Source organism: Microcaecilia unicolor, chromosome 12 (assembly GCF_901765095.1).
Source record: "Microcaecilia unicolor chromosome 12, aMicUni1.1, whole genome shotgun sequence".
NCBI classification, from domain to species: Eukaryota; Metazoa; Chordata; class Amphibia; order Gymnophiona; family Siphonopidae; genus Microcaecilia; species Microcaecilia unicolor.
In genome coordinates this window covers 15,799,533-15,824,704 of record NC_044042.1, presented here as the reverse complement: position 1 = coordinate 15,824,704, position 25,172 = coordinate 15,799,533, and the positions used below count along the sequence as shown (strand labels likewise).

General features: G+C 42.4%; 1 protein-coding gene across 11 annotated transcripts in view; it reads left to right on the top strand.

Annotated features, from left to right (window-relative positions):
• CSDE1 (cold shock domain containing E1) overlaps window positions 1–14,963 on the top strand; it is a 181,239-nt gene extending 166,276 nt beyond the window's left edge. For all 11 annotated transcript variants that reach the window (XM_030221412.1, XM_030221409.1, XM_030221408.1 and 8 more), the window contains 4 exons: window positions 2,309–2,487; window positions 3,460–3,623; window positions 8,935–9,067; window positions 13,700–14,963. In XM_030221412.1, coding sequence (XP_030077272.1) covers window positions 2,309–2,487; window positions 3,460–3,623; window positions 8,935–9,067; window positions 13,700–13,747 — 524 coding nt within the window. In that variant the 3' untranslated portion in view covers window positions 13,748–14,963. The remainder of the gene's footprint in view (window positions 1–2,308; window positions 2,488–3,459; window positions 3,624–8,934; window positions 9,068–13,699) is intronic.
• The last annotated feature ends 10,209 nt before the right edge of the window (window positions 14,964–25,172 follow it).

Below are 25,172 nucleotides of genomic sequence, written 5' to 3'. Positions count from 1 at the left end.
ACAACTTTGAATAACTGCATCCTCAGCAAATTTAATCACTTCACTAGTTATTCCTGTTTCTAGATCATTTATAAATGTTAAAAAGCAGTGGTCCCAGCACAGACCCCTGGGGAATACCTCTATTTACCCTTCTCAATTCAGAATATTAACCATTTAACCCTATTCTCTGTTCTGTTAAAGTCCACCATTACTCACTGGCTAACTGGTTTTTACAGTCTGTCCTTTAAAGGTAATTTCCTGCCTAAAGGCTTAAGAGTGCATCCCACCAGGGGACTGGCAACTTGGGCAGATTTGCGTGCGGTATTGCCTGGTCTGGTGAGGATGATGAGGAAAATTTTGGTGTAACTGCTCATTTTCTTTCCTTGAGCTCCTATAAGAAACACCAGCAGCATGAGATGTAAAATATAATCTTTGAACCAATGAAGTCTAATCACTGAATTTCTTTTGTGGAAGACTTGTAACAGAAGTTATGTCAGCATGAAGGCTAGTGAACTACAGCCATTAGTTCTTTATTCTCCTTATACCCAAATTTACCTGAATGATTGTTTCTGACATGAATGAAATTAAGAAACTAATTTTGGTAATGTATAGGAGTGGAGGAGTGTGGCCTAGTGGTTAGAGCACCGGTTTTGCAATCCAGAGGTGGCCGGTTCAAATCCCACTGCTGCTCCTTGTGATCTTGGGCAAGTCACTTAACCCTCCATTGCCTCAGGTACAAACTTAGATTGTGAGCCCTCCTGGGACAGAGAAATATCCAGAGTACCTGAATGTAACTCACCTTGAGCTACTACTGAAAAAGGTGTGAGCAAACTCCAAATAAATATCGACACTACCACCAATATTCTTTCCAAAACACAATACTCAAGGGAAGGAGTTATCCATATACTAGACTGAGATGCACTGAATTACAGAGCCTGCGCAGAGTATGAAGCCATGGCTGTAGCAGCCTTTAAACAGGATATTAGTTTGGATTACAGATTGTTCTAATAAGTCAGCACTATTATACTTATCTGGTAAACTTAGTACTCATCATTTCAGGTGAAAGTCATCTGTTATGTCGTTTTTATGCTTGTTCCATGGTGGATATCTGCAGAACAGTCATTTTGTCCTCTGCCCCTTCACTGAGAACTATTCTTTAGATCAAGTCAAAATGAGGTAGTACCCAGAATTTATTTTAATACCTTCTACTTCCCATCCCACCAGCGGAGGTTTTAACCAGCCTGACTTATGATTGGTTTTTAAATACAACTTGGAGACCTCGGTTTGATTGTTAGGAGTCACGATAGATAGTTTACTTACTAGGAAAAACAGGTTAAGTTTTTTTTTAATGCTGAGGAAATTATGTAACACGAGAATTTTTGTTTTCCGTCTTTGTCTGTTGTTTTATCAAAGTTGGGCTATTGTTATATAGTAGGTTGGTCTTTATTCCTTATGGGAAAAAAAAAAATGCAAACCTTCTGTTTGGCTGGTCTATACAGCCTTGAAATTTGATAGTGTAACTCCCCTTTACGCTACCAAGCTCCATTGATATGAAGTGTTTTGCCTTCTGATATTAGGATATTTAGGGATTTTATGGTATTTATGAAAGAATTGAAAGCCTATTTAAGAAGTTTGTATTAAGATCAATTTTAATTGACTCATTGAGTTTCCTAGGGAAGGCCTAGAGTTTATTATGTGATCAACAGCGAGATGGATAGCTAATTGCGGAATACAAGTATTTTAATATAATGTAACACAGTTCCCAGATTGTGGCTATTTATTAGCATTGTACTAGAGCCCTCAGCATGGCTCCTGTAACAGGAGTTCTTCACAAACAGCAGTGTGAGTTAGCTCACAATTCTTTTCAGCTCTGAACAGTGGAAACAAGCTGGTTATAAGACTGAGGTAGGCTTTGCTGTGAGCATGGGCATGAATTGCTGCTGTTAGCCATTTTCTATCATTCTGAGACCAGAGATCTCATCTGTTTCAGTACATTCAGATGACTACCCATTTGTGTGGCTGATATTTCCTGTTTTCTGCAGAGAAGTACCCATTACAGGTAGGCAACTGAGGGTACTGTAGCAGATTGAAACTGTGTAGAATAAATGGAAAAGTCTCATTTTTACTTTGTGGGTTGTTAGTGTTGGTGGGCAAAGAATAATAGTCAATCGCATCCGCTCAGTATTCCCAGAGCATCTAGTCTTAACATTCTCTGGTTAAGTAAAATCAGCATACAAACCATTCAGTGCTTATATAGTACAACAACATAACTGTTACTTTTTAAATCCCTTCCCTTTATCATCCCCCTCACCCCCCACCCCCCTTACAGGAAGCATGAAAGGCCAAGTCTTTCCTTTTGGCATAGTTGGTATGGCTAACAAGTCAGACTGCCTACAGAAAGGGGAGACTGTTAAATTCCAACTTGGTGTCCTTGGCCAGCGTGGACAGATGATGGCCTGTAATATTGAACCTCTCCGCAGAGGCACTGTTGAATGTGTGAAAGATCAGGTTAGTGTGACTTCATCCAAATTCTGTCTGCGACAGGGGCATGCTCTGCATTAGAGGAATCTGACAGCCTAAGGTGGTAAACAGTCTAGGTTAATTCTCTGGACGTATGGTAGATGGATGTATGCTCTGTGCCTGAGAAATGCATAGCCGCACACTGTTCTCATTGTGACTCCTGATGGCCCAGGATAACAGTACAGCAATTCTTGGAAGAGCTGCTGTGTGCAATGACACAGGAAGGAGATAAGTACCTACGTAGAAGAGAATGTATGACTTTTTTAAAAGTAGCCTAGGGTCAGATGTCTTGACAGTACCGTATGCTAGTGCTTCTCAACCTCTCCTGGAGTCACATTGTCAGTTGGGTTTTCAGGATTACCATAATGAATATGTATGAGAGAAAGCTGCATACATAAGAGACCCATTGGATGCAAATAACTCTGAAAACCTGGGTGGCTAGGTATGTCTCCAGGAGAGAGTTGAGAAGCTCTGCTGATCATGTGAGACTATATTGGATTCTTGAACCTGACTAGTCAGGCTGCCTAAGTTGGAGAGGATGTCCCTGTCATAACAGCTTGTATGTATCAATTTTCAGTTCTCATTCTAAGTTAGGGGTCATCAGAAAGAACAGTTTTAAAAATACTTCATTCTTTAAAACACTTGTGGTACTGTTTTTTTTTATACTTATTGATGTACAGTGATGAAGGTGACAGCAGTTTTAGCAGGCACTTTTTGAGCATTCATCAATTTTTTTATGGTTGACGTGATTTTGCTGTGATCCATTTTTTATTATGGAAGGTATGATCTAAGTATTAAAATGAAATACCACTGAAATTCTATGTATAGATACCATTTTTAATTGGTTAAATTTAACATTTGCCACATGGCATGTACCATTCTTTTTTGAGTGGGGGGTATAATCTTCAAGATACTACTTCAATATTTGCTTTTCTTGGTCTTCCCCTCATTTCTTTTCAGTTTGGTTTTATTAACTATGAGGTGGGTGACAGCAAGAAGCTTTTCTTCCATGTGAAGGAGGTTCAGGATGGAGTGGAGCTGCAGGCTGGTGATGAAGTGGAATTCTCAGTTATTCTGAATCAGCGTACAGGGAAATGTAGTGCCTGTAATGTTTGGCGTGTCAGGTAAAGAATTTCTGAGCTGCCTTTTTTTTTTCTTTATTTTATTGCATTTCTATCCCACATTTTCCCACCTATTTGCAGGCTCAATGTGGCTTACAGAGGTCTGTTGTGGCATTTGGCACTTCTTGTTTTTGCACAAAAGTTTCTTGTCGCCCAAATGTGATAAAATGAAGACTTTTCCCAGTAAGATTCATTTTTCTTCCTGGACAAGCACGATATAATTGGTGACACAGGGGTGTTGCTGTCCTGATGGTTCAGTTCATTTAAATTTCTTCTACCCCGCAATTACCCCAAATAGTTCTGTGCAATTTACAGGAAGTAAACTTGGCATTCCAAGGAAATACAAATTTAATTACATTTAGAATAATCAACACTTTGAAAAAGATTTGAGTTTTACAAAACACACCATAGTTAAACATCATCCTAATGTTGACTAGTAATTGATTCCACCACTTAATAGTGTGGTATTAGAATGTGACTGAAAACACAGATTCATACACAACACCTTTCGGACTAGGATATAACTGTAGAAAGCGTCTTGCTGTGTCCAGTCTACTACAGTCCGGTAATAAAATCAAATTCTCCATATAAGCCGGAATTTCACCATGTATTATAAGAAAAACAAAAATGCACAACTTAAGACAGAACTTCCTTCCACAGAAAGCCAGTGTAATTTGACAAATAACGGTGTTACTCTTATATTTTGATTTTGGAAAAAATCAATGACTGCCATGTTCTGTAGCATTTGGCATTTGCTTCGAGCAGTACTATTGCAGCCTGTGTATATCTGATTACAATAATATGGCAAAATCAAGGATTGTACTAGAGCATTTTCTCATGAGAATAGGAAGAAAACGAAAGAGGTTATTATAAAGTACTGATGGTTATGAAAGGAGTTGACTGATGCTATAGGTCTAGTACACCACTCTTGGGTAAAAGTTTGCTTTGCCTCATGACCAGCAGCTTGACGGGGGATATGCTAGAATCCTTTCACCCTTCCCTTAAAGATACTTAAATAGCTATTCCTTGTCAACAGTAGAGAATGATATTTTTCTTTTGGTATCGTTGTAATTGTCAACTGCTGTATAGGGTTCTTTTTCTACATTCTTTTCAATAAAGACTTCCTGTTAAATAAAAAAAAAAATAAAAAAATAGCTATTCCTTGTCATCTATACCAGACCAGTCCAGACTAATGGGTTGTGTCCATCTACCAGCGGAAGGAAACAGAGAAAATAGTTCCAAGTAAAGCGCCCCTTAAGGGTATCGTCCAGTCTGGAATGTTCAGTATTTTCTCCTAGCGGATAGTGGACGGATCGTATTGCTGGCTGGTAGCTCCTGTCCCAGATTCTTCTGGTGACAGTGGAGCCAGGGGTGTGCTGGTAGCCGTGTTGGGGCTAGTTTTAGATGATACTCAGTGGTCCTGAGTTCATCTGCCAGCTAGGGTGATATCCAGTGACCCTGGTTCCCTCCCCTGGCTGTCTTTCTAGCAAGGGTGATGGTTGATTGTGGCATGGAGTAACTTGTCTCCCTTGTGGGGTTCTTCTCTTCTGTGGTGGTAGGTATATCTGAATTTCTGCCTCTGAGGTAAGCCTTTATTCCTGTCATTAGTGAAGAAGGTGTTTTTTTGTTTGTTTTTTGTTTTTTTTTTTTTAAAGGAAACTTTGTTTTTCCCTCCTTTTTTTGCCTCTGAGGTAAACCTTTATTAATTCCTTTCACTAGTGAAGGTTTGTTTACAAAAAAGGAAGAAGAAATTTTGTTTTTTTTTTTCCCTCCTTTTCTGCCTCTGAGGTAAACCTTTTTTAATTCCTATCACTTGTGTGAGGAAGGTTGTTTAAAAAAAAAAAGAAGAAGAAACTTTGTTTTTCCTTCTTTCTCTTGCCTGTTACCTGATTTATTTTCCCGCCTTTGGCAATGTATTCTAGGGGGCTGATTGCGAAGTTAATTTGAATTTCGCTGGCCGGCGTCTGATTCTAATCTTGGACCCTTCTGAGCTGGTACCAGTTGCTTTGCTTTTTTTTTTTTTTGTGGGGCATGGCTCGTGTCTGGATCACGAAACTCAGTTGTTTTTCTCCTCTTCTCGGTCCTGGATGGCAGCTGGTTCAGAGGGCGGCCCCGTTGCTGGAACTTGTACCCTTGCGGTTCGGAGGTCTTAGTCTGCCATTTCCAAAGTGGGGGAAGTCTTTTGCTGGCTCCGTTTGGCTGCAGACTCAGTCTTTTTAGTCCAGGGCTATTTTTTCATTCCTGTCAGCCTTACACGGCTGTTGGTCAGTTCTTTTTCAGACCGTCTGGTCTCTGCTGCTTCAGGCATCTTGCTTGAGATGCCCCTGCTATTTGATTCTTGTTTTGGCAGCAGTTATTCCTCCCTTCCTTAGGGAGGTTCTGGTTCTCTCGTCCACATGGATCCCTCCTGTCTGCTCTGGTTTGTCTGCAGGGTACTTTCCTTCTGGCAGGGGTCCAAGTTGCCCTTGGTGTGCAACTGCTAGCTCAAATCCCTCTTCTGAGTACCCTCGGGAGCGCCATTCTTGCCAGTCTTTTGCTTGGACTCAGTTCAGTGTCTCTTTTTGGGAATGTGCCTTTTTAGGACTAGTTTGGTGTTAGTGGCCAGCTTCCTCTTTGTTCCTGGCCTGGCGAGAGTTGTTTCTTTCTCACTGTCTTACGGCTGCATTTTGCGCCCTATGGTCTGAGGATTCCAGATCTGTGATGCTTACCTCCCTCTTGGCGGGAGTTCTTTCTCTACGTTGACTGCTGCTTCGTATCGGTTGCCTAGGAGGGCGGTCATTGTGGCTCAGAGACTACTTGAGGGCTGAGAGTCTCTTGGGACATGGGGCTTCTCTTCTTGTAGTTTTAGTCCCTTTGGGCCAGGGGAATGCAGTGCCAGGTCTGCATTTTCGTAAGTTGTGCTCCTTTCCTGTTGGCCTCCTGGCAGCACCTCCTTCTCTGGCTGTTCCCCTGGGCTCCATCTATGCATTTTGCTTGTTGGGCGCAGCTCCATCGCTGCAGGTCTGTGTGGGGCACAGTCCTGTGTCTATGTGTGGCACGCGGCTCCACCGCCTGTTGAGTGTAGCTCCATCTCTGTGTGTTTAGCACAACTGTTCTCTGCAAATTGGGCGAAGTTCCAGGGTGGTATGTGGAGCACAATGAATATGCATGAACTTGATTTGCATACACTGCCTCCATTATATGCAGGACCAGACTTGGGGAAACACTGAGCTAGAGAGCCCAATGCGTCCAGAGCTTCACAGTGATGCGAGACTGGTCCACGTTTTGGTGGAAGGACATCTTCAGGAGTTTCGGGAGGAGTGGGCCAAAATCACATCAGACCAGTGGGTTCTGGATATTCTTACAGAAGGTTACAAGTTGGTCTGCTGCCCAGTCACTCCTCTCTTCTTAGAGAACCAAGGTGGTTGAGGTTCAGGCTGGTGCTCTGGGCCATTGTTCCAGTTCCCCAGGCTGAATAGGGACAAGGCAGATAACACCATCTATTACATTGTCCTGAAGAAGGAAGACACTTTTAACCCGGTGTTAGATCTTAAAGGTCTAGACTGCAGCCTCAGTGTCCCGCTTTTGCATGGTGACAGTTCAAGCTGAAGAATTTCTCACCGCCCTCTATCTCAAGGAGGCGTACTTGCATATAACATAAGGCTGCCACATCAGGTTTCTACATGCCCAACACTGCCATGTTACATCATTCTAAAGGGCTGCGTCAGGGGCTTGATATACCACCCAGTGGTGCAGTGCAAATAATGCTACCTCCTGGACTAAAACAGCTCCTCTCTTGAGAAACTGCAACAGATCTGCAGATTCGCCATAAATTACTGTTGCTGTTTTAGTGCAGTAGGTTGAATTATTTGCACTGCACCACTGAGTGGTATATCAAGCCCCTGACCTAGTCCTTTAGGAGGACAAAACGTGGCTGTCAGGCATATGACTGTTGACTTTTGTGGTGAATAAATTCATCTTTTTATTCTGTTTTTAGTCTGTTTTTGTGTTGGGCAGACTGGATGGATCGTTAGGTCTATCTGCCGTCATTTACTATATTACAATGATATTATAACAGTATCCCAGTGAATCACATCTCTGTGACTGGCCTCTATATAAGTTTCCAAATGTTGCCCTATTCCTATCAAGGTATTTTAATGTTATACTTACCCAAGGTCTCTTGGGAACTTTGTTCACACCGCTGCCCCCCCCCCCCCCCCCCAAAAAAAAAAAAAAAACGATTCTAGCTGGGGTGTGCAATATTCATAATCTGTCGTCCTTTTCTGCTGCTAATCCCACACAGATGCACCATGTTACCAACTTGCTCCTCCATTTAATTTGAAAAGAGAAGTAAATGGATAATTAAATTAACAGGTAAACAAGATAAACAATGTACTGAAGATCAGCAGTTCATCTGTCCTTAATCGCATTTGGGGAATTTGGTCAATTGTGATGGCAATTTCTTTATACCATTACTTTAAAATGTATAGGTCTCATTGCACTGTGCAGAAAACATCTATAACTTTGCTATTTGGACTAATTCAGCGTAGCACAGCAATACATCGGATGCAAAGGTTTTTATCTAAAGATAACACACTGTAGACTCTTGCACCCTTAGCTTGGAAACCACCCGTGTGTAGTTGGTTATATCCTGAGAAAGTGAAATACCTCACTTGTAACAGATGTTATCCTTGGACAGTAGGATACATCAGCCACACAATCCCTCTCACATTCCCTTTTAGTTGATATTCTTGCTGTGAAATAAACTGAGTTTGGGGGGGGGGGGGGGGCACTGCAGTATGCCCAGAGAGATTTCAAACATTGTACTGCTGCAGTAAGGGTAACACCCAAACTGGCACTATCAGGATACTATGTATGGCTGATTTACCTCGCTGCCCAAAACATCTGTTACATGTAAGCAGCTTTGCTTTCTTGACTAGACTATTCCTGCACCTTTTCCAAAGGAGAGTGGGAACTGGCACCATGAGCCTTCATTCACAACACTTACTATTGGAGAGGGATGAGGGTAGTTCTATCTATTCTCTTCCTTCCCCAGAAATGCTTGACTGCATCATTGCAGCAGCCACGTAACCTGGCTCACAAATAGCACCTAGATTGGAGTCTGGGCCCCCTGGTTGTAAGGTACCAGATAACCACCACACAGCAAATTTTATTCATTCCATAAATGTACTTGCATATTCACTAGGTTGACAAACTGTCTATCCTCAATGGTAACAAGTTATATATGTTGAAGTGTATTGACTGTAATACATTTTAAGATAGTGTAATTTATTCTTTTACATCTTTCACCAAGAGTATTCTTGCTGTTTTCTAGTGAAGGCCCCAAGATCCCTGCAGCTCCTCGTCCTGATAGGTTGGTTAGTCGTTTAAAGAGCATTACCCTTGATGATGCCAGTGCCCCACGCCTAATGGTTATTCGTCAGCCGAGGGGTCCGGATAACACAAAGGTACTAGATTTTGATTGCATATTAAGCGTAGAACAGCCAAAGTTGGTACAGTATTGGGTTTAATATAGCTTAATACTTTGGTTAACCTTTCTGTTAGCTGTGTTGGGGATTTATAGTGGTTTCTTCTCAAACCTCACATCGTACCATTGCGCACTCAAAATTGCTTGCTGTAATTGCCCTCAAAGTCCCAGTTAAGTTATATCTCCTGTTCACGTTCAGCAGTACATCTGGTTCATCAAAAGCAAAACCACTGATTTGTAGGGTGTAGTGTCTTTTTTTTTTTTTTTTTTTTTTTTTTTTTTTAATTAATGAACTGGGGAAAATTGTCACATTCTTCTGGCACCTTATTACACATTTTCTGTTTAAGATGCTTCTTAGATCACCATGGTGGCTTCTTTCCAGGCTGTAATATATGGGGGAGCAGTGAATACCATACAGGTCAGCTGTCAACCCTACAAGAAGAGTTTATTTTCTGGTTGTATTTCTGGACTGGAGAATCTTTCCCCCACCCTCATTTCAAATAAGTTAAAATACTTTGGCGAGGGGGGGGGGGGCTGTTCATTCATATTACATGCGCGCATACACATGGGTTCTACTTGTGTTTTCTTTTGTTGAGCCAGCAGTTTCCTCCTCCAGTATCAGTTCATGTGGGATCTGATGTTAAGAACCTTCATTCACAGCTACCCAGGGATTTCCCCCTGTATTGTATTCCCCCACACCCAACCTAGAGAATGACGTGGGGACAGTTTGTCCCCATCCCCGCCCAGTCCCTGCAACCTCTGTTGGATCCCATCCGCACAAGCCTCTAACAGTTATGAATTTTTTTTATCAGTAAATTTTTATTGAAAAACCAAGGAATTTGAACATAATGCATCCAGTACAAATTATCATATGAAAACCTTCAAGCCACACTTGTAATCATAACAAAAGTGCAATCCAAGGTGCTAAATACCCCACCCCCTCTCCCTCTCCCTAATCCCATCCCCTCAAAACCTTTAAGAATTCTGGGTTAAAGTAGCAAAATGAGTCCAAAGATGAGAAGCAGGGTCATACTGGCCCAATCTCTTATCCGTGAGGTGTTCCATTTCTCCAATGATGATTTCAAAATCCAATCAAACTCAGTAGGTCTCACTGACTGTTTCCAATGACTTGCAATAACACTTTTGGCATCTGTCAAACTCATTCTCTTAAGACGGCATTGCCACTTCAAACCACGTCTATTACCCAGTCCCAACAAACACCATTTTGGATCACAAGGAAAAGGGTTGCCTGTATGAGTAGCAATCTGAGAAACCACTTTCTCCCAGAAGGGCTTTATCCGCTCACAGGACCACCAGGCGTGCATAAAGGTTCCAATCCCATCTCTACAGCGCCAACAATTGTGAGGTATCGTGGGAAACAGTATGAAGTCGCACAGGCGTGTAGTACCAACGTGTAAGAACTTTATAAGCATTTTCCTTCAAAAGCACACAGTGAAGCTTTCTTAACTTCCAAAATTATTGCTTCCCATTCATTCACAGTAAACTCAACATTCAGGTCATGCTCCCATTGAGTCATGTAAGCCTATTTCTGAAAGTTCTGATAGTTCCCCGCATCTTTCCCACAGACTCCCACAAATTTTCAAAATGTTCATAATCAGGATCATCTCTCAACCACCCTTGTTGGGACATATACTGCTTAACCTGTAAATTTAAAAAAAAAAAAAAAATCTGACTCGGGTAAGGTGTACTGCTCCTTAGCTCCTCAAAGGAACACATTTCACCCACATCCAGAAGATCCCAGAAGCGGAGCAACCCCTGGGCTGCCCATCGTATGGAGACAGGGTGCCTAAGTCATGCTGAAAACCCTGGGTCCGCACTAATATGGGCATATGAAGATATTCTAGACTTCTGAAATTGGAGCCTGAGAACCCCACAATATTAGTAAGTGGCACACAAATGGATTATTGGTTAACTGACTATAAACCCTGGAGGGGAGAGAGGCCCACAAAACCCCTTTCAAAGTATAATCCCGTACATAAACTTGATCCGTAAGTGCCACAGCTATCTGCTGCTCCTGAATCCAGGCAGAGATGAGCTTCAATTGAGTTGCTCAATAGTACCAATCCAAACTGGGCACTCCCAGGTCCACCGAACGCCACATCACTTTTCCATTTAATCGTGGTGCGCTACTGCCCCAAAAGAAACTCGAGATATCCCGTTGTAACCTCCATAACTCAAACTTGGGAACCAACATTGGCAAAGTCTGAAACAAAAACAGTAACCTGGGCAGGATATTCATTATGACAGCTGCGATCTGACACCCATCTGCCTCGCCAGGTCTCTGCAAAGTCACCGAAACAAGGGGACATAATTCAGAGCAAACAGCTAGGAGATCTCATTGGGGATCTGGATCCCTAAATATTTGAAACTGCCCTGAGCGGACCGAAAAGGGAAAAGCCTGGGCTAAAGATTCTCGCTTCTATCGTGTAAGAGAAACGCCCATTAGTTCTGATTTATCATAATTGATCTTGAAACCTGACAATTTACTAAAATTGTTTAATTCACATAAGAGCACTGGTAAAGTAAGACCAGGGGCCCGTGCATAAATCAGGACATCGTCCGTGAAAAGCTCCAATTTATGTTCTCTATCACCAACTCAAACTCCTTTAATATCCCCCAACGACCGAATCCTCTGGGCCAGAGGCTCTCTAAAGAGAGCAAAGAGCAGTGGGGATAGTGGGCATCCTTGCCGAGTGCCCCTCTTGATCGGGAACACAGAGGAATAACCCCCATTAACCTTAAGCCGTGCCACCGGATTTTCATATAAACACCTCAGCCAACCTAAAAGGCCGTGCCCAAATCCCATACATTGCAACACCTGCCACAAATAGGGCCATTCAACCCTATCAAATGCTTTCTCGGCGTCCATACTCGAAGGCCACCAGAACTTCCATCCACTGGGCTTCCTATAACACATGTAATGTGCGGCGAATATTATCTGCAACTTGCCTACTAGCCACAAGGTTTCATCTCTAATTCCTTTTGCTCACATCTCGTTTCTTGCAGGCCCCCTCCCTTCCCCATCCACACAGTCCAGTGGCTCGCTCTCCTCTCCCAACCCAGCTTACTTTTTTGTTTTCAGAAAGTCTTCAGCCCTGCAAAGCCAGCTGCGTGCACCATGTGCCAGGCCTTTCCTTCTAAATTGTCCAAAACAGGAAGTTGTATCATCAGAGGGAAAGGCCTGGTGTACAGAGCATATAGCCTTTCAGTGCTGGCGCTGCAGGGCCAAACTTCCTGAAAACTGAAAAAGGTAAACCAGGCTGGGAGGGGAGAGCTGCTGACAGTGGTGCAGAGGGGAGGGAGACCCACAGAACCATGCTCGGCGGGGGAGGTGCGGGAGGGAGGCAGAAGGTGATTAACACTTTAATCGCTGCGTTAATTGCGATTAACGTGCAGTCCTGGTAAAAATATTTTGATAATGGTACATAGTATGGTGTATGTTATGTGCAGCGTCAATACAATATGCAATATTTCAGTGACTATTTTGGGTTCGTCTCAAACTAAAAGGCCCTTTTACTAAGCTGCACTAAGAAATAACAGCAATGATCCATTTCTTGGATACTTGGCCATCTGCTAATTTTAGCATTAGCATGTAGCCACAGAAAAAAAATTAGGCACTAAGGGTCCCGTTGTATCGCTCCATGGTGCGACCGCACCTGGAGTATTGTGTTCAGTACTGGTCTCCGTATCTCAAAAAAGATATAGTAGAATTGGAAAAGGTACAGCGAAGGGCGACGAAAATGATAGTGGGGATGGGACGACTTTCCTATGAAGAGAGGCTGAGAAGGCTAGGGCTTTTTAGCTTGGAGAAGAGACGGCTGAGGGGAGATATGATAGAAGTGTATAAAATGAGTGGAATGGATCGGGTGGATGTGAAGCGACTGTTCACGCTATCCAAAAATACTAGGACTAGAGGGCATGAGTTGAAGCTACAGTGTGGTAAATTTAAAACGAATCGGAGAAAATTTTTCTTCACCCAACGTGTAATTAGACTCTGGAATTCGTTGCCGGAGAACGTGGTACGGGCGGTTAGCTTGACGGAGTTTAAAAAGGGGTTAGATAGATTCCTAAAGGACAAGTCCATAGACCGCTATTAAATGGACTTGGAAAAATTCCGCATTTTTAGGTATAACTTGTCTGGAATGTTTTTACGTTTGGGGAGCGTGCCAGGTGCCCTTGACCTGGATTGGCCACTGTCGGTGACAGGATGCTGGGCTAGATGGACCTTTGGTCTTTCCCAGTATGGCACTACTTATGTACTTATGTACATTACGGATGTGCTAACCAGTTAGTGTGGCGGTGGTGTCAGCATGCTAGCAGATTAGCGCATCCAAGTCTCTGACATGCCCCTCCAAAAAAATAAAAAAACTACACACTTAGCACATACAGATAGCAAAAACTAACATGGAACACTAATGCGTCCTTTGTTAGGCGCATGTTAGTGCTTAAGTTTGCTTACTAGACCCTGAATTTTAGCTTCATAGGTTTTTGTTGTATAAAATGCCTTAAATCTTATTGTATGACTGTTTTCTTCCACTTATGGGGAGCTTATATTGGAATGATTTGCTTCCAGAATTTTTTCTTTTTACAGGGATTTGTTGCTGAGAGAAAGATTCGTCAAGCTGGTGTCATTGAGTAACTCCCTTCTCACTAAGCACATTACTTGAATCAAGTACGATCAAGCAAAGGGGGTGTATAAGAGGGTAACACAACAACTTGTCCCACCCTCAGAATCCTGGAATACTTATTCTCTGTAACTATTACACCAATTTTTAACACCTATGTTGATGTTTAAAAACCAGAAACTTAATTTTAAAATAAAAAAAAAATTATGCACAGTTGCAGGTGGAAAGTTAAAGTGGAGCGTTAATAGTATCACCTTTTTTTTTTTTTTTTTTTAAAGCTTTATTTGAATGGTGCATCTAACGCAACTGGTAACAGCCTGCTTTATCTGAGAGCATTCAATTCAACAGTTGTATTATGATAAAATCTTATGAAATTCTGCACTCTGGGGGTGGGCAGGGAGGGTGCTGCGTGTGTACGCTACCTTAGTTTTTAGGAGGTTTCACCATATTTTTGGCTCCACATTGATGGTACATGGTCCATCCCAACACATTCTGCTTTAAGAGGACCACATGCTGGCAGAGTATTGCTTTACATATTCTATAAATTTGTACAAGCTTTTGAAACCGTTTCCTTATCTGTTTTTAAGATCTTTTAGAATATACTTGAACAATGTTAAAATTTTCTGTGAGAGCATTTTTGAGTTCTGAGAGAGCTTTTATTTATCTCCTGCAGTTCTTGGTAAGTGGAGTGCAGAATTCCATAAGGGTTAATGTGCCATCCCTGTGGTGATTAATATATATAAGAAATTTGCAAGTTTGCTGCTCAACTGTTGCAGCTCTGAAACTGTATTTTCTTTTACCAACAAGAAAAGTGTGCCTGAAGTGAATAAAACTATTTTTTTTTAAACGTTTGCGGCAGACACCCAGCATACTGTATACTACTTTGGATAATTCTATTCAGATTTGCATAAGGATGAAAAACAGCAGTGGTGTCAGTATGCTCTCACCTTCCCTCCCCTCCCTCCACGTTCCCATGTCACTTATCAAGCAAGAAAATAGAATGATTGGTCGAGTATTATTTTTAACCAAAAAGATCAGGAGTTTATTTTCTTTGAATAGAAGGCAGTATTCCCCCTTCCATAATTTTCCCCTCCTGTTCTTGATTTTTGGGGGTTTCTTGTCTGGGAGACAGCATTATCTTTGTAAAACAAACTTGGCTTTCTCCAGTTTTTCTGTTAATGGCAAAGAATGGAATAGAATAAAGTTTTACCAAATAATTTTGAAACAAGAGATCTTCTTGTAATTGTTACACATTGCAAGTTTCCTCATAGCTTGAAATAAAAACGTTAGCCATGCAGAAAAAAAATGAGATCAAAGCTTACACATTTTAATGTAGTTCATTGGTGTTCATATCAGCATCTCAATCCCTGGGTACACATGCATTATCAAAAATGGTGTATACCACATCAGCCTTCAGAGAGCAGGCAATGTGGGCCCACAAGATTTGTGTGCCCAAGTGTTCTAGAGAAACAAAGCCCTGTTGTAGGAGGACTCAAAGGAGAAGACGCACTATGCATTGTGTGATGCCTTGTGTGCCTACTAGTTTGGGTTATACTGTATAAATAGAGAACTGTACAGTTAGTGACAAATTGCTGGAGCTTTCTTGAGTAGTCAAAGCAGTATCCACATGCTGGCCTCAACCTGAATTGACGAAATACTGGTTTCACATCAGAAAAATCATGTATACTTTCTTCCTGTGGAATGCATTCAGTTTTAAGTTTGTATTGCTCTATAAGCCATGGTATCGGAGTCATAGCAGTAGCCAAAGTAGGGCTAAGAAGGTACCTTCATGACTTAAATTTACAGTAGCCAAAGTAGGGCTAAGAAGGTACCTTCATGACTTAAATTTATTGTCGAGCCCAATACAATATGCTAACCATGATTCTGTAAGCTAAATTTAGGTCAGTGTTTAAATGTCTTTCCATGGACAAGCAGGAGATATAATCAGCCACACACATGGTTTAGGCATGCCGATTGGCTGCAGACTGGACCCTGTCTCCCAAAACTCAAAAGAAAAAGTGCTCTGGGCATGTGTAAATGCTTCTTCACTAGCAACCGACACCCCTGCTCTCCTCAGTCTATTTCATCTGTGTGGTAAGGCAGCAACAGATCTGTTTGGTTTTAGTTTTGTTCCCCCCCCCCCCCAGTCAAATAATGCCCAAGAAGATTAAGTGCCTGCCTGTGTCAGCATTATTTTCAGGAGCTTTTGGAAGCAGGTTATCACCATAAAGATGTTTGACACTGTGTCACCACAGGTTGTCCTGTCTTCAAACTTCAGTGCTTGCCAGATACCTGTAGCACTCCTTCATGAGGCTTCCTATTCTTCATCGAAGTATGGCTCTAATAATTACCTCACACAAATGCAGCACCTGAGAAACTCTGGTATACTGACACAATTTCCTCAGTTACTGTGGACTGAGAGTCCTAAACTAGAGCTCTGTTTCAGTAGCCCTTGGCCCTAATCCTGTGTGTAGTGCTTCTCTACATTGCAGCTGTTTCACAGGGAACCTTCCAGAAGGATACTTCAGGTCTCATCGGGCTCCACAGAGAATCACTGGAACTCATAGCACTGATAAGGGAGCAGTAAGTAAGCTCCCTATATAAACTGGTTTATTTACTAGAAATGTTCAGACCCTACCTTCGCCCTTGTAAAGAATTGGCAATATTTTCCCCCTCGCACATTTGTGGAACGTGCTGGATAGTGTGTTAAGAGATTCCACACCACTTTTTATAAGATGCCCTTGAGGTTTTCACTTTAAAATGGCTTCTGACCTACTTGCCATGTCAGAGTTCACTGGTTTTTGATTCCAGAATGCATGTTAGTAGCCTCATTTCCTCTGACTGAGATCCTCTAGGGAGCTTATTTTCTTTAGTGAAGAAAGTTATGCTTAAAGAAATTTAGCTGTTCTTTTAGTCCTGTCAGGGATTTGCCATCAGAAAGTGTTCAAATAGGTCATATTACAAAACAGATTGAATCTGTGTTCCACTGTTTAGTTTCACTTTTAAACATGTTTCATAACAGAAATTATATTTCTCTAACATATGAATATATTAAGCTGAATTTCTCAGAAAACATCGGATCCAGCACCACTGCAGAGGCAGCTCAGGAAGGATGGTGAATGGATGCCATCCTATGTCTTCAATTTTGAAAGTATTTGATGTTTCTATTACGTAGCTTCCCACTATTCCAGACCCTGTGGGATAGTTGTGTCCACCAGTCTCTCCACTGTTGTGCTGGTAAAGGAGAGCTCCACAGGAAACCATCTTAAAACTTGTGTGCAAGCTGGGAATCCTGCAGAGAAAACAGTCAGCAGCAGCACATCTTCAGGTTTTGCGCATAATCTGAATGTCAGGGCCGGTGTGAAGTTTGATGCAGGACAGTGTGAGATTGGGTGCTATTTTGTTAGGGCCAATTGGCAGTGACAAGCAGCCTCTGATCACGTTTGGAGCACAGCTGACAATTTACTGCCTCTGGGCCCGACAGCATTCAGCTGCATCGGGATCTGGAGTTTATATTGCTCTTACATCAGATCCATTTACTGAAGTAGGGAGGGTCACAGCTGCTGCAAGGTGATTCAGTTTCTCACATTGCTGCCCCTCTGGCTCCTAAGAGATCTCTTTTAGACCTCCAGGAGTGGGCTGATGAGGCTATATCTGCTTTTCCCTCCTTATCTGATGTGACCTTGGCCTATTTAGAGGAGTCATCATTGAAGGAGCTTTTAGAAGAGGGGGATGATCCAAAAGTACTGAGGTTGTTTCATAAAAAGAGCTCAGTACTCATTTCTGAGGCACTGGTGGTGCTTTCCATTGAGGAGCCTTCTGCTTCAGGATCAGGAGTTCCATCTTTATCGATCATGAGGAGGCTTAGAGGACCTTCTAAGACCTTCTGAATGCATCCAGACACGGTGCTGAAAGTGGAAAGAGCCATGGCTCGCCTCTGTTCTGGAGAAGAAATATAAATTGCAGCTATCCAGGATGGACTTGTTAGGATTGGGATTGATGTCACCGGCTGAGAGTAAGAGAAGGAGTAAAAGAGAGCGGAGGAGAGTAGGAGAGGTGTGGCCACGAAGGTGTCGAAGGCGAGAGGTATTTAGGTGGAATGGGGAAGGCAAAATGGACGGAAGAAAGAGGCGGAGATTAAAAGCCAAGAGGGAGGAAGAGGGTAGGAGAGAAGGTGAGGTGATGAAGTCGATGGATGGGCAGTGAGTTCCTGTAGCGGAGAGAGGTAGGGGGTGAGGGAAAAGATTAGGAAGGGACAGGGCTAGGAAGAGAATGTGAATAGGGGCCATAAATGACTGAGGTACTTTAGCAACTGGGAAGAAGATTAGATGTAAGAGAAAAATGCCCCGCGCGGCACCTAGAGCGGAGGCCCTGAGTGGATCGGAGTGGACCTGGGTGTCACCCCGGAGAAGGCCGTAAGGATATGCAGATGAGCTGCAAGTCCTCCACAGCACCTGAAAGGCAGCCGGTGGTAGAGCTGGGCACCTCTCAGCTGAGGAAAGGCTTACCAGGGGTTAGGCCGAAGCCAGCATTCCTCCCCCTGAGGGTCGCCTATATTCCGTGCGCACACTTATGCGGAGTCTTCCCTGCAGAGGAGCGGTCTTAAACCATGCATGTAAGCGAATCTTGCACTTATCAGTGGTACGCTAAACCAAAGTTTGTCCCCATAGAAATTGGCACCAAAAACGGGGCCGAAGTACGGCATGCAGTTAAACAGAGCATTCGCTTATCAGACGTGCACTTAAATGGAGTGCACTGTGTGTTTGTGTGTGTGTATATATATATATATATATATATATATATATGTGTGTGTATATATATAAAATTTACACTCAAGCCCATACTTATCTATTCAGTCACAATCAGGGCGTAGACCATCGAAGTCTGCCCAGCACCGGTTTCGCTTCCCAATTACCAGCGTCACCACTCAATCTCCGCTAACATTCCGTAGATAGATAGATAGATATATAGATATAGATATATATATATAGATATATATAGATATAGAATATATATATATATAGAGAGAGAGAGAGAGAGAGAGTGAATGAATGAATGAATCGCATATCAAGTAAATGAGTTTATCTTGTTGGGTAGACTGGATGAGACCGTACAGGTCTTCATCTGCTGTCACTATGTAAATCTAGGTGGCTTACAATAATACATAAGTTGACAGTGCACATGCACAACATGATTAAAACATCAAACTTAAAAAAGTAAAAAAAAGTATCACCTGTATGTCTGTTGAAACAGATGGGCTTTTAACTGCTTGTTTGAAACAAAGGGAAAGGCTCAATGTGGCTCAAGGCTGATCGCAATACCATAATGTTAGACCTGCAATCATAAAAATTGATTCCATTTATAGGCTAACTTGTTGGGCCCCAAGTAAGGCCTAGGAGCTGGAGTACAAAGAGTGGGATGGAACATAAATCTTCAAAGTAGCAGCTAAACATGAAGGGATCGTATCAGTAAGTGTCTTAAACATCAACATTAAAGTTTAAAATGTATTCACCAAGTTACAGGCACCCAGTGACATTTTATAAACAGTGTAATATGCTTAAAATGTGAAAACAGATGATGAGATGAGCAGCAGTATTTTGGGCCACTTGAAGGGCGTGCAACTCATTTTTTGAAAGTCTCAGGAGGAGAATTAAGTCAAACAGGATAAACAAAGCTAGTACCACTGTATGAAAATGTGTTGAACTCCATATATTTAACGGTTATAGTAACTTTAAAGAAAATACGTTGAATAACTGATTTCAGGTTTGGCTGCCTTGACAAAGCAGTAGTCCCAGCTACTTCATCTAAGGACTGGAATTTCAGTATCATAAAAAAGTCAGGAAAGTCTACTGAATTAGAGTCTGAGAGAAGAGGTAACAGTTTTAGATGTATTCAATTTAAGCTTATTTGCTGACAACCAGGATTTAATAGTAATTTCTCCACTCAGCTCACATGCATTTAGCAGATATCACTTGCCACTCAACATATTTTCCTTCTAGAACTCTGCATCCTTTTTGTCCTGTACACAGATAACTCTGTTCTTTGGGCTCTAGCTGGTATTTACCTGAATCCTTCTAACACTACAGGTTTCAACCTGCAGGAACCCTTACAAACCCTCCAATCTACAGGCTTCCAAGTACTACCCTTCCATGTTCTGCATGAATTAATGTGAGATTTAAAATTATATTTCTATTTACTGCACAATTACATCTCTAATCAAGACATAAATGATAATCTTTTCAATTCTAGTGAGTGTTTACAAAACACAATGTTTCTAGAATTTATACTTGTATACAGGAAGGTGTTTAATTACAGTGCCTTTTGCACAATAAGTATCCTGAAGAAAACCTCATTTTTTTCATCACTATCCTTTCACTCATTTTAGGGTTGACTCCCAAGAACACCTTTTCATAACCATCTTTCTTTTTTTCATTCAACGAGCTGGTATGTTACATCTTATTATAATGGGTAATATATTTTTGCTGTTATTCCCAGCCATCACACCATAATATTAGCCATATTATCATATTTTTTTCTTTCATTGTGTTATGTAAATTATTCCACAGACATATCTTCCTTAATTCTTACATAGTAATATGTTAATTTAGAACAAACCTCTTACTCTGTTCATAACTATATCTTTTGCAATATAATGTAAGCCACATTGAGCCTGCAAATAGGTGGGAAAATGTGGGGTACAAATGTAGCAAATAAATAATCCATGCCCTAGTTACAGGAACATAACTTTTTTTTGTGTATACCTTCATAATACACTAATAACAGGAATGTTGGGTAGCCATTTCCCAAATTGTGAAGAATAAAAAACATGCTTACTCTATTTCATACATTCATTGTTGAAATCCTTTGCACAGTTGGCTATCACTAAACAGCAATCTCCACAATACCTCAACACTCATTTTCATTTACTTTATATTTTGAAATGACAGAATATTCTAACTCTGCTCAGTTTAGCTCCATCTCATCTCCTTTCATGTTTCTTTGTTGACTTGTATGACTCCCCAGTTTCTTGTTCACATGGCAGTTCACGCTCTATGGCTGGGGTCTCTAATATGCAGCCCCCCCCCCCCCCCCCCCATCTCCAGTGGCCCATGCCACTACTGTGGATAGAGAAAAGGCCCTCTGAAGCTCCACTGGGTTGCATATGGGATGGTCGGATTGACACACACATTCAAATGCTGGTTTATTTGCCTCTCCATGTGTGTGCACATGCAGGTCAATGTGACCACATAGTTAAATGTGACCCAGCAGAACTTTGTAGGGACTTCAAACAACATTTTACCTACATAATTCACTTTGATAATGGTGGCCTCATGATGGACCGATTGACTGTCTCACCCCAGTTTGCTCTGCTATACTAACCTCTAGTTGTCTGGCACTGAGCATTCTGAGGAAACCCAGTGTTTAAATATGAGCTTACATTTGTAAGACCTCTCTGGTACGTTCTTTTCTGTTTTATAGCCAGAAGACTGCACACTTTTCCCCTTTATGCTCATGTGGGATAGGGCAAATCATGGCACATAAAGACTGTACAGCTGCATTCATCAATTGAGCAAACACTGCTTTATGGTTTGGCAGTTTCGAGTTCTTTCCTTCACTATTATAGTGGATTTTTCCATTCAAAATGCAAGGTATTACATTTGTAAGAACCCCCACCACCACACACACACTCCTTTTGTTTTATAGCTAGAAAACTATTAAGGAAAAAAAAATTCTCCTCTGGGTTCATGTGAGAGGATTAATAGTAACACAGACACAGTATCATTTATGGGTTTTGTAATGTAAGCCAAAATAAAGTGATTTTTAAAAGTGTATCCAGGTAGAATCAGAATATTTAAAATTACATTTGTAAGCCTAAAATCTTTTGGTAGCCCCCAGAGTTTTCTCATGTCCACTTTGCAGCCTTTTTATATGGAAAAGGTTACAGAGCACTGCTCTTATGGCCACTTGTATTTCCCATTGACCTTATCTTCAACCTACCATAGCATTACACCTGGCTTTGCTGAATAAAGTAGACACTCGTGTACCCTTAGCTTGGGGCTCATGCCTCTGTATGGCTGACTATATCCTGTTTGTCTATGGAGAAAGGTAAAATTAGTCCTTACCTGATAATTTTCTTTCCATTAGTTCCATGTAGATGAACTCATGGATTTGTCCCATTCATAAAACCTCAAGAGAGATGACATCAGGATTAAGCCCAAGGGGTGGGGTAATATAAAGGGAATTCCATATGCCCAAAAATATACCACCTAAGAATGAAGTTTCCTGTCTTGCACCATACCTTCTAGCAATTTGTAAGACCAAAACTCCCCCTCTAGTTTGATAGCTTTCCACCTTCTGGAATGGATGATGACGAGCTTTGTGTCACCCCTCCTCAGAGGGGGTGACAAGTGGGGAATGTATAATTATACTACAGCAAGAGGCCCTCACTGGATGCCCACCGGAAGGGTGGAAGGCCAGATTTTAGGACTCAGGCTGTAAAAATACCAGCTAGGTTTAAAAATCTATGACGGGCTGAGCAAGGACGTGCTTTTCCTGTAAGTTAATATGTGTCCCCGCTTGGGATCCATCCACTGGAATAGTGGTGGGTCAATTTACATACCTTAAACATCTTAAACTGCTAAAAGGCACTGACTAGGCCTAAAAATCTGATGATGGCCTTGTTGCTAAGCACCTGCAGAAGCAGGGCTGCTTGATAAGCCTCATTAGAATTTAGTGTGACATTCAAAAGCAGTGCAAAAGCCAAGATCAAGGAATTGATCCTAAGCCAGATCACAAGATGATATGTTTGGATGTCCGTATCTAGGGAAGTGTTTACAAAAAGGGAAATTGCACAATAACTTGCAATAGCTAAAACGGAAAGATGGGCACCTGACCGGGTATGATTCAGAGAGATTGAGCAAGATTAGAGAAAAAGTCCCTCTCAATAGACTTGTATGGGGACCAGATGGTATATAAGGACTGGTCACCCAAGCATATTTCGGAGGATCTCCCCAACGCATCTAGGACGCAGAGCTCCGGTCAGCTGAATCCAGAATTTGTCTGATGAATGTATCTGATTAAAGTCTGATTTGGTAAGAATAAAAAGACTATTTCTTTAACTACACTGTTTCTGTCCTTGCTTCAATTTATTCTCTATCTTCTATCTGTTTTGCAAACTAACACACACACAAGTAAGATTTCTCACTGAACATAAATAGCCAAAGATTCATTTAGATCCAAATAGACAGAAAGCTGTGATCATGGGAATAAGATTTGAACTGAGCCTTCTGATGCCTCCCCAGCACCAATACCCATGGGAAGGGATGTCATTGGAATTCAGGGAGGCGGTTAGAAAGATATTCGAAGACCAGACCCTCTGTACACCTCCGTGTGGAAGGATCCCACGGGGGTCTATAGAGGGGTAGGTTAAACACCCAACAGATCAAGCCAGAGACTTGTGGGTTATGTCCATCTACCAGCAAGTGGAGATAGAGAGAACACCAGAGGCTTGCTGTATGTGCTCCTGTGCAGCCACTTACACCTCAGTATGAATGATACCAAAGCAGTGGAAAGGAACATTGAAACACCAAACTCTCTCTCCTGCCTCTTCAGAAGAACAATTTAAAACCGCAACCTTGTGTGTGGAAGAACCTTAAACTGTAAAACTAATAATTAAACAGTGCTAACAAAGGAATCCTCATAGAACTTGCAATAAACCGAACAGCAGCACATACTCAAAACAGGGTAGGCCTCTGGATTGATCTGTTGGGACCACTGGAAAGAAAAGTATCAGGTAAGGACTAATTTTACCTTCCATTGTGTCCCACAGATCAAGCCAGAGACTTGTGGGATGGACCAAAGCAGTCCTCAAGTAGGGCGGGAAATCCCCAATCCTGCTGCGATAAGACTCCAAAAACCGTGTCGTGCTGTGCTGCCACATCCATGCGATAATGCTTAGCGAAAGTACGAACCAACGCCCATGTAGCCACTTTGCAAATGTCTTCCAAAGACACCAAACGGACCGCCACCAGCGAAGAAGCCTGTGCTCTAGTCGAATGAATCTGTAAAGGAGGGCCTTTCCCTAAGGCCAAGTATGCTGAAGCTATCGCCTTCTGAAGCCAACACATCTTTCTTGTGTCCTGCAAAAAGTACACATCTGAACGCCAGAACTCGTTAGTGACTTCTAGATATCGCATCAAGACACGTTTGACATCCAAGCAACGCAGGGCCCTAAAATCTTTCAGATAATCCTCCCTGTGAAACGAGGGAAGCGACAGAGACTGACTCAGATGGAACCGTGAAACCACCTTCTGTAAAAAAAAAAAAAAGAATCGTAGGAATGGACACCCCTGCTTCCATGAATTGCAGAAAAGGGTCTCTGCATGACAGAGCCTGCAACTCCGAAATCCTCCTGGCTGAAGCGATTGCAACCAAGAAAACTGTTTTCAGCGTAAGATCCTTTAATGTTGTCTTTGACAAAGGTTCAAAAGGCGGCTGGTGTATGGTTCTGAGGACGAGATTCAGACTCCAGCTCAGAAGCACCGTAGGTCGAGGCGGACATAGGTGGGTCACGCTCTTCAGGAAATGAACCACATCTGGATTGGCCGCTAGCGACACGCCTTAAAGGTGACCTCTAAAACACGCTTATGCTGCCACTTGGACCTTCAACGTGTTTAAAGACGGACTTTTAAAACCCCTGCTGAAGAAATGCTAGAATCACTGATATGGAGGCTGACACCGGCAAAACCCCTGCCTGAGCACACCATGCTTCAAGTGTGCGCCACACTCTCACATAGGCTGTTGAAGTAGATCGCTTCCGTGCCTGAAGCATGGTAGTAATTAGTTCTGGATAACCTTTCTTCTTCAATCTTCTCCGTTCAAGGGCCATGCTGTAAAGGGGGAGGGATCTTCCATAACCACTGGACCCTGGAACAGAAGACCCTCCTTCACACTGAGGCGTAAAGGACTGTCGAACAGCCACGGGCCAGGGAGGGAAGACATATAGCAGGCCCGGCTATTGCTGAAGTAGGGCATCGAGACCGCTGGAGCCCGTCCCTCGGCCCCTGCTGAAGAAACTGGGCACTTTGGCATTGCTCCTGGTTGCCATCAAGTCCAGCACCAGGAGTCCCCACCTTGACACCATCTGTTGAAAGGCTAGGGGTGACCATTCCCACTCTCCCGGATCCAGACTGTGGAAGTCTGCTTGAACATTCTACAAACCTGTTATGTACCTGCTGAAAGAAGGAACACATGCTGTTCTGCCCAGCGGCAGATCCGAGCTGCCTCCCGAGCCAAGGGAGCACTCCTGGTGCCCCCTTGCCTGTTCACATAAGCCACCGCGGAAGCGTGGTTGGAGAGTACCGGGTGATCGCGGACCAGAGAAAGATACTCGGGTCCAAGCAGATAGCCCTGAGCTCCAGCCTATTGATGGACCATTTT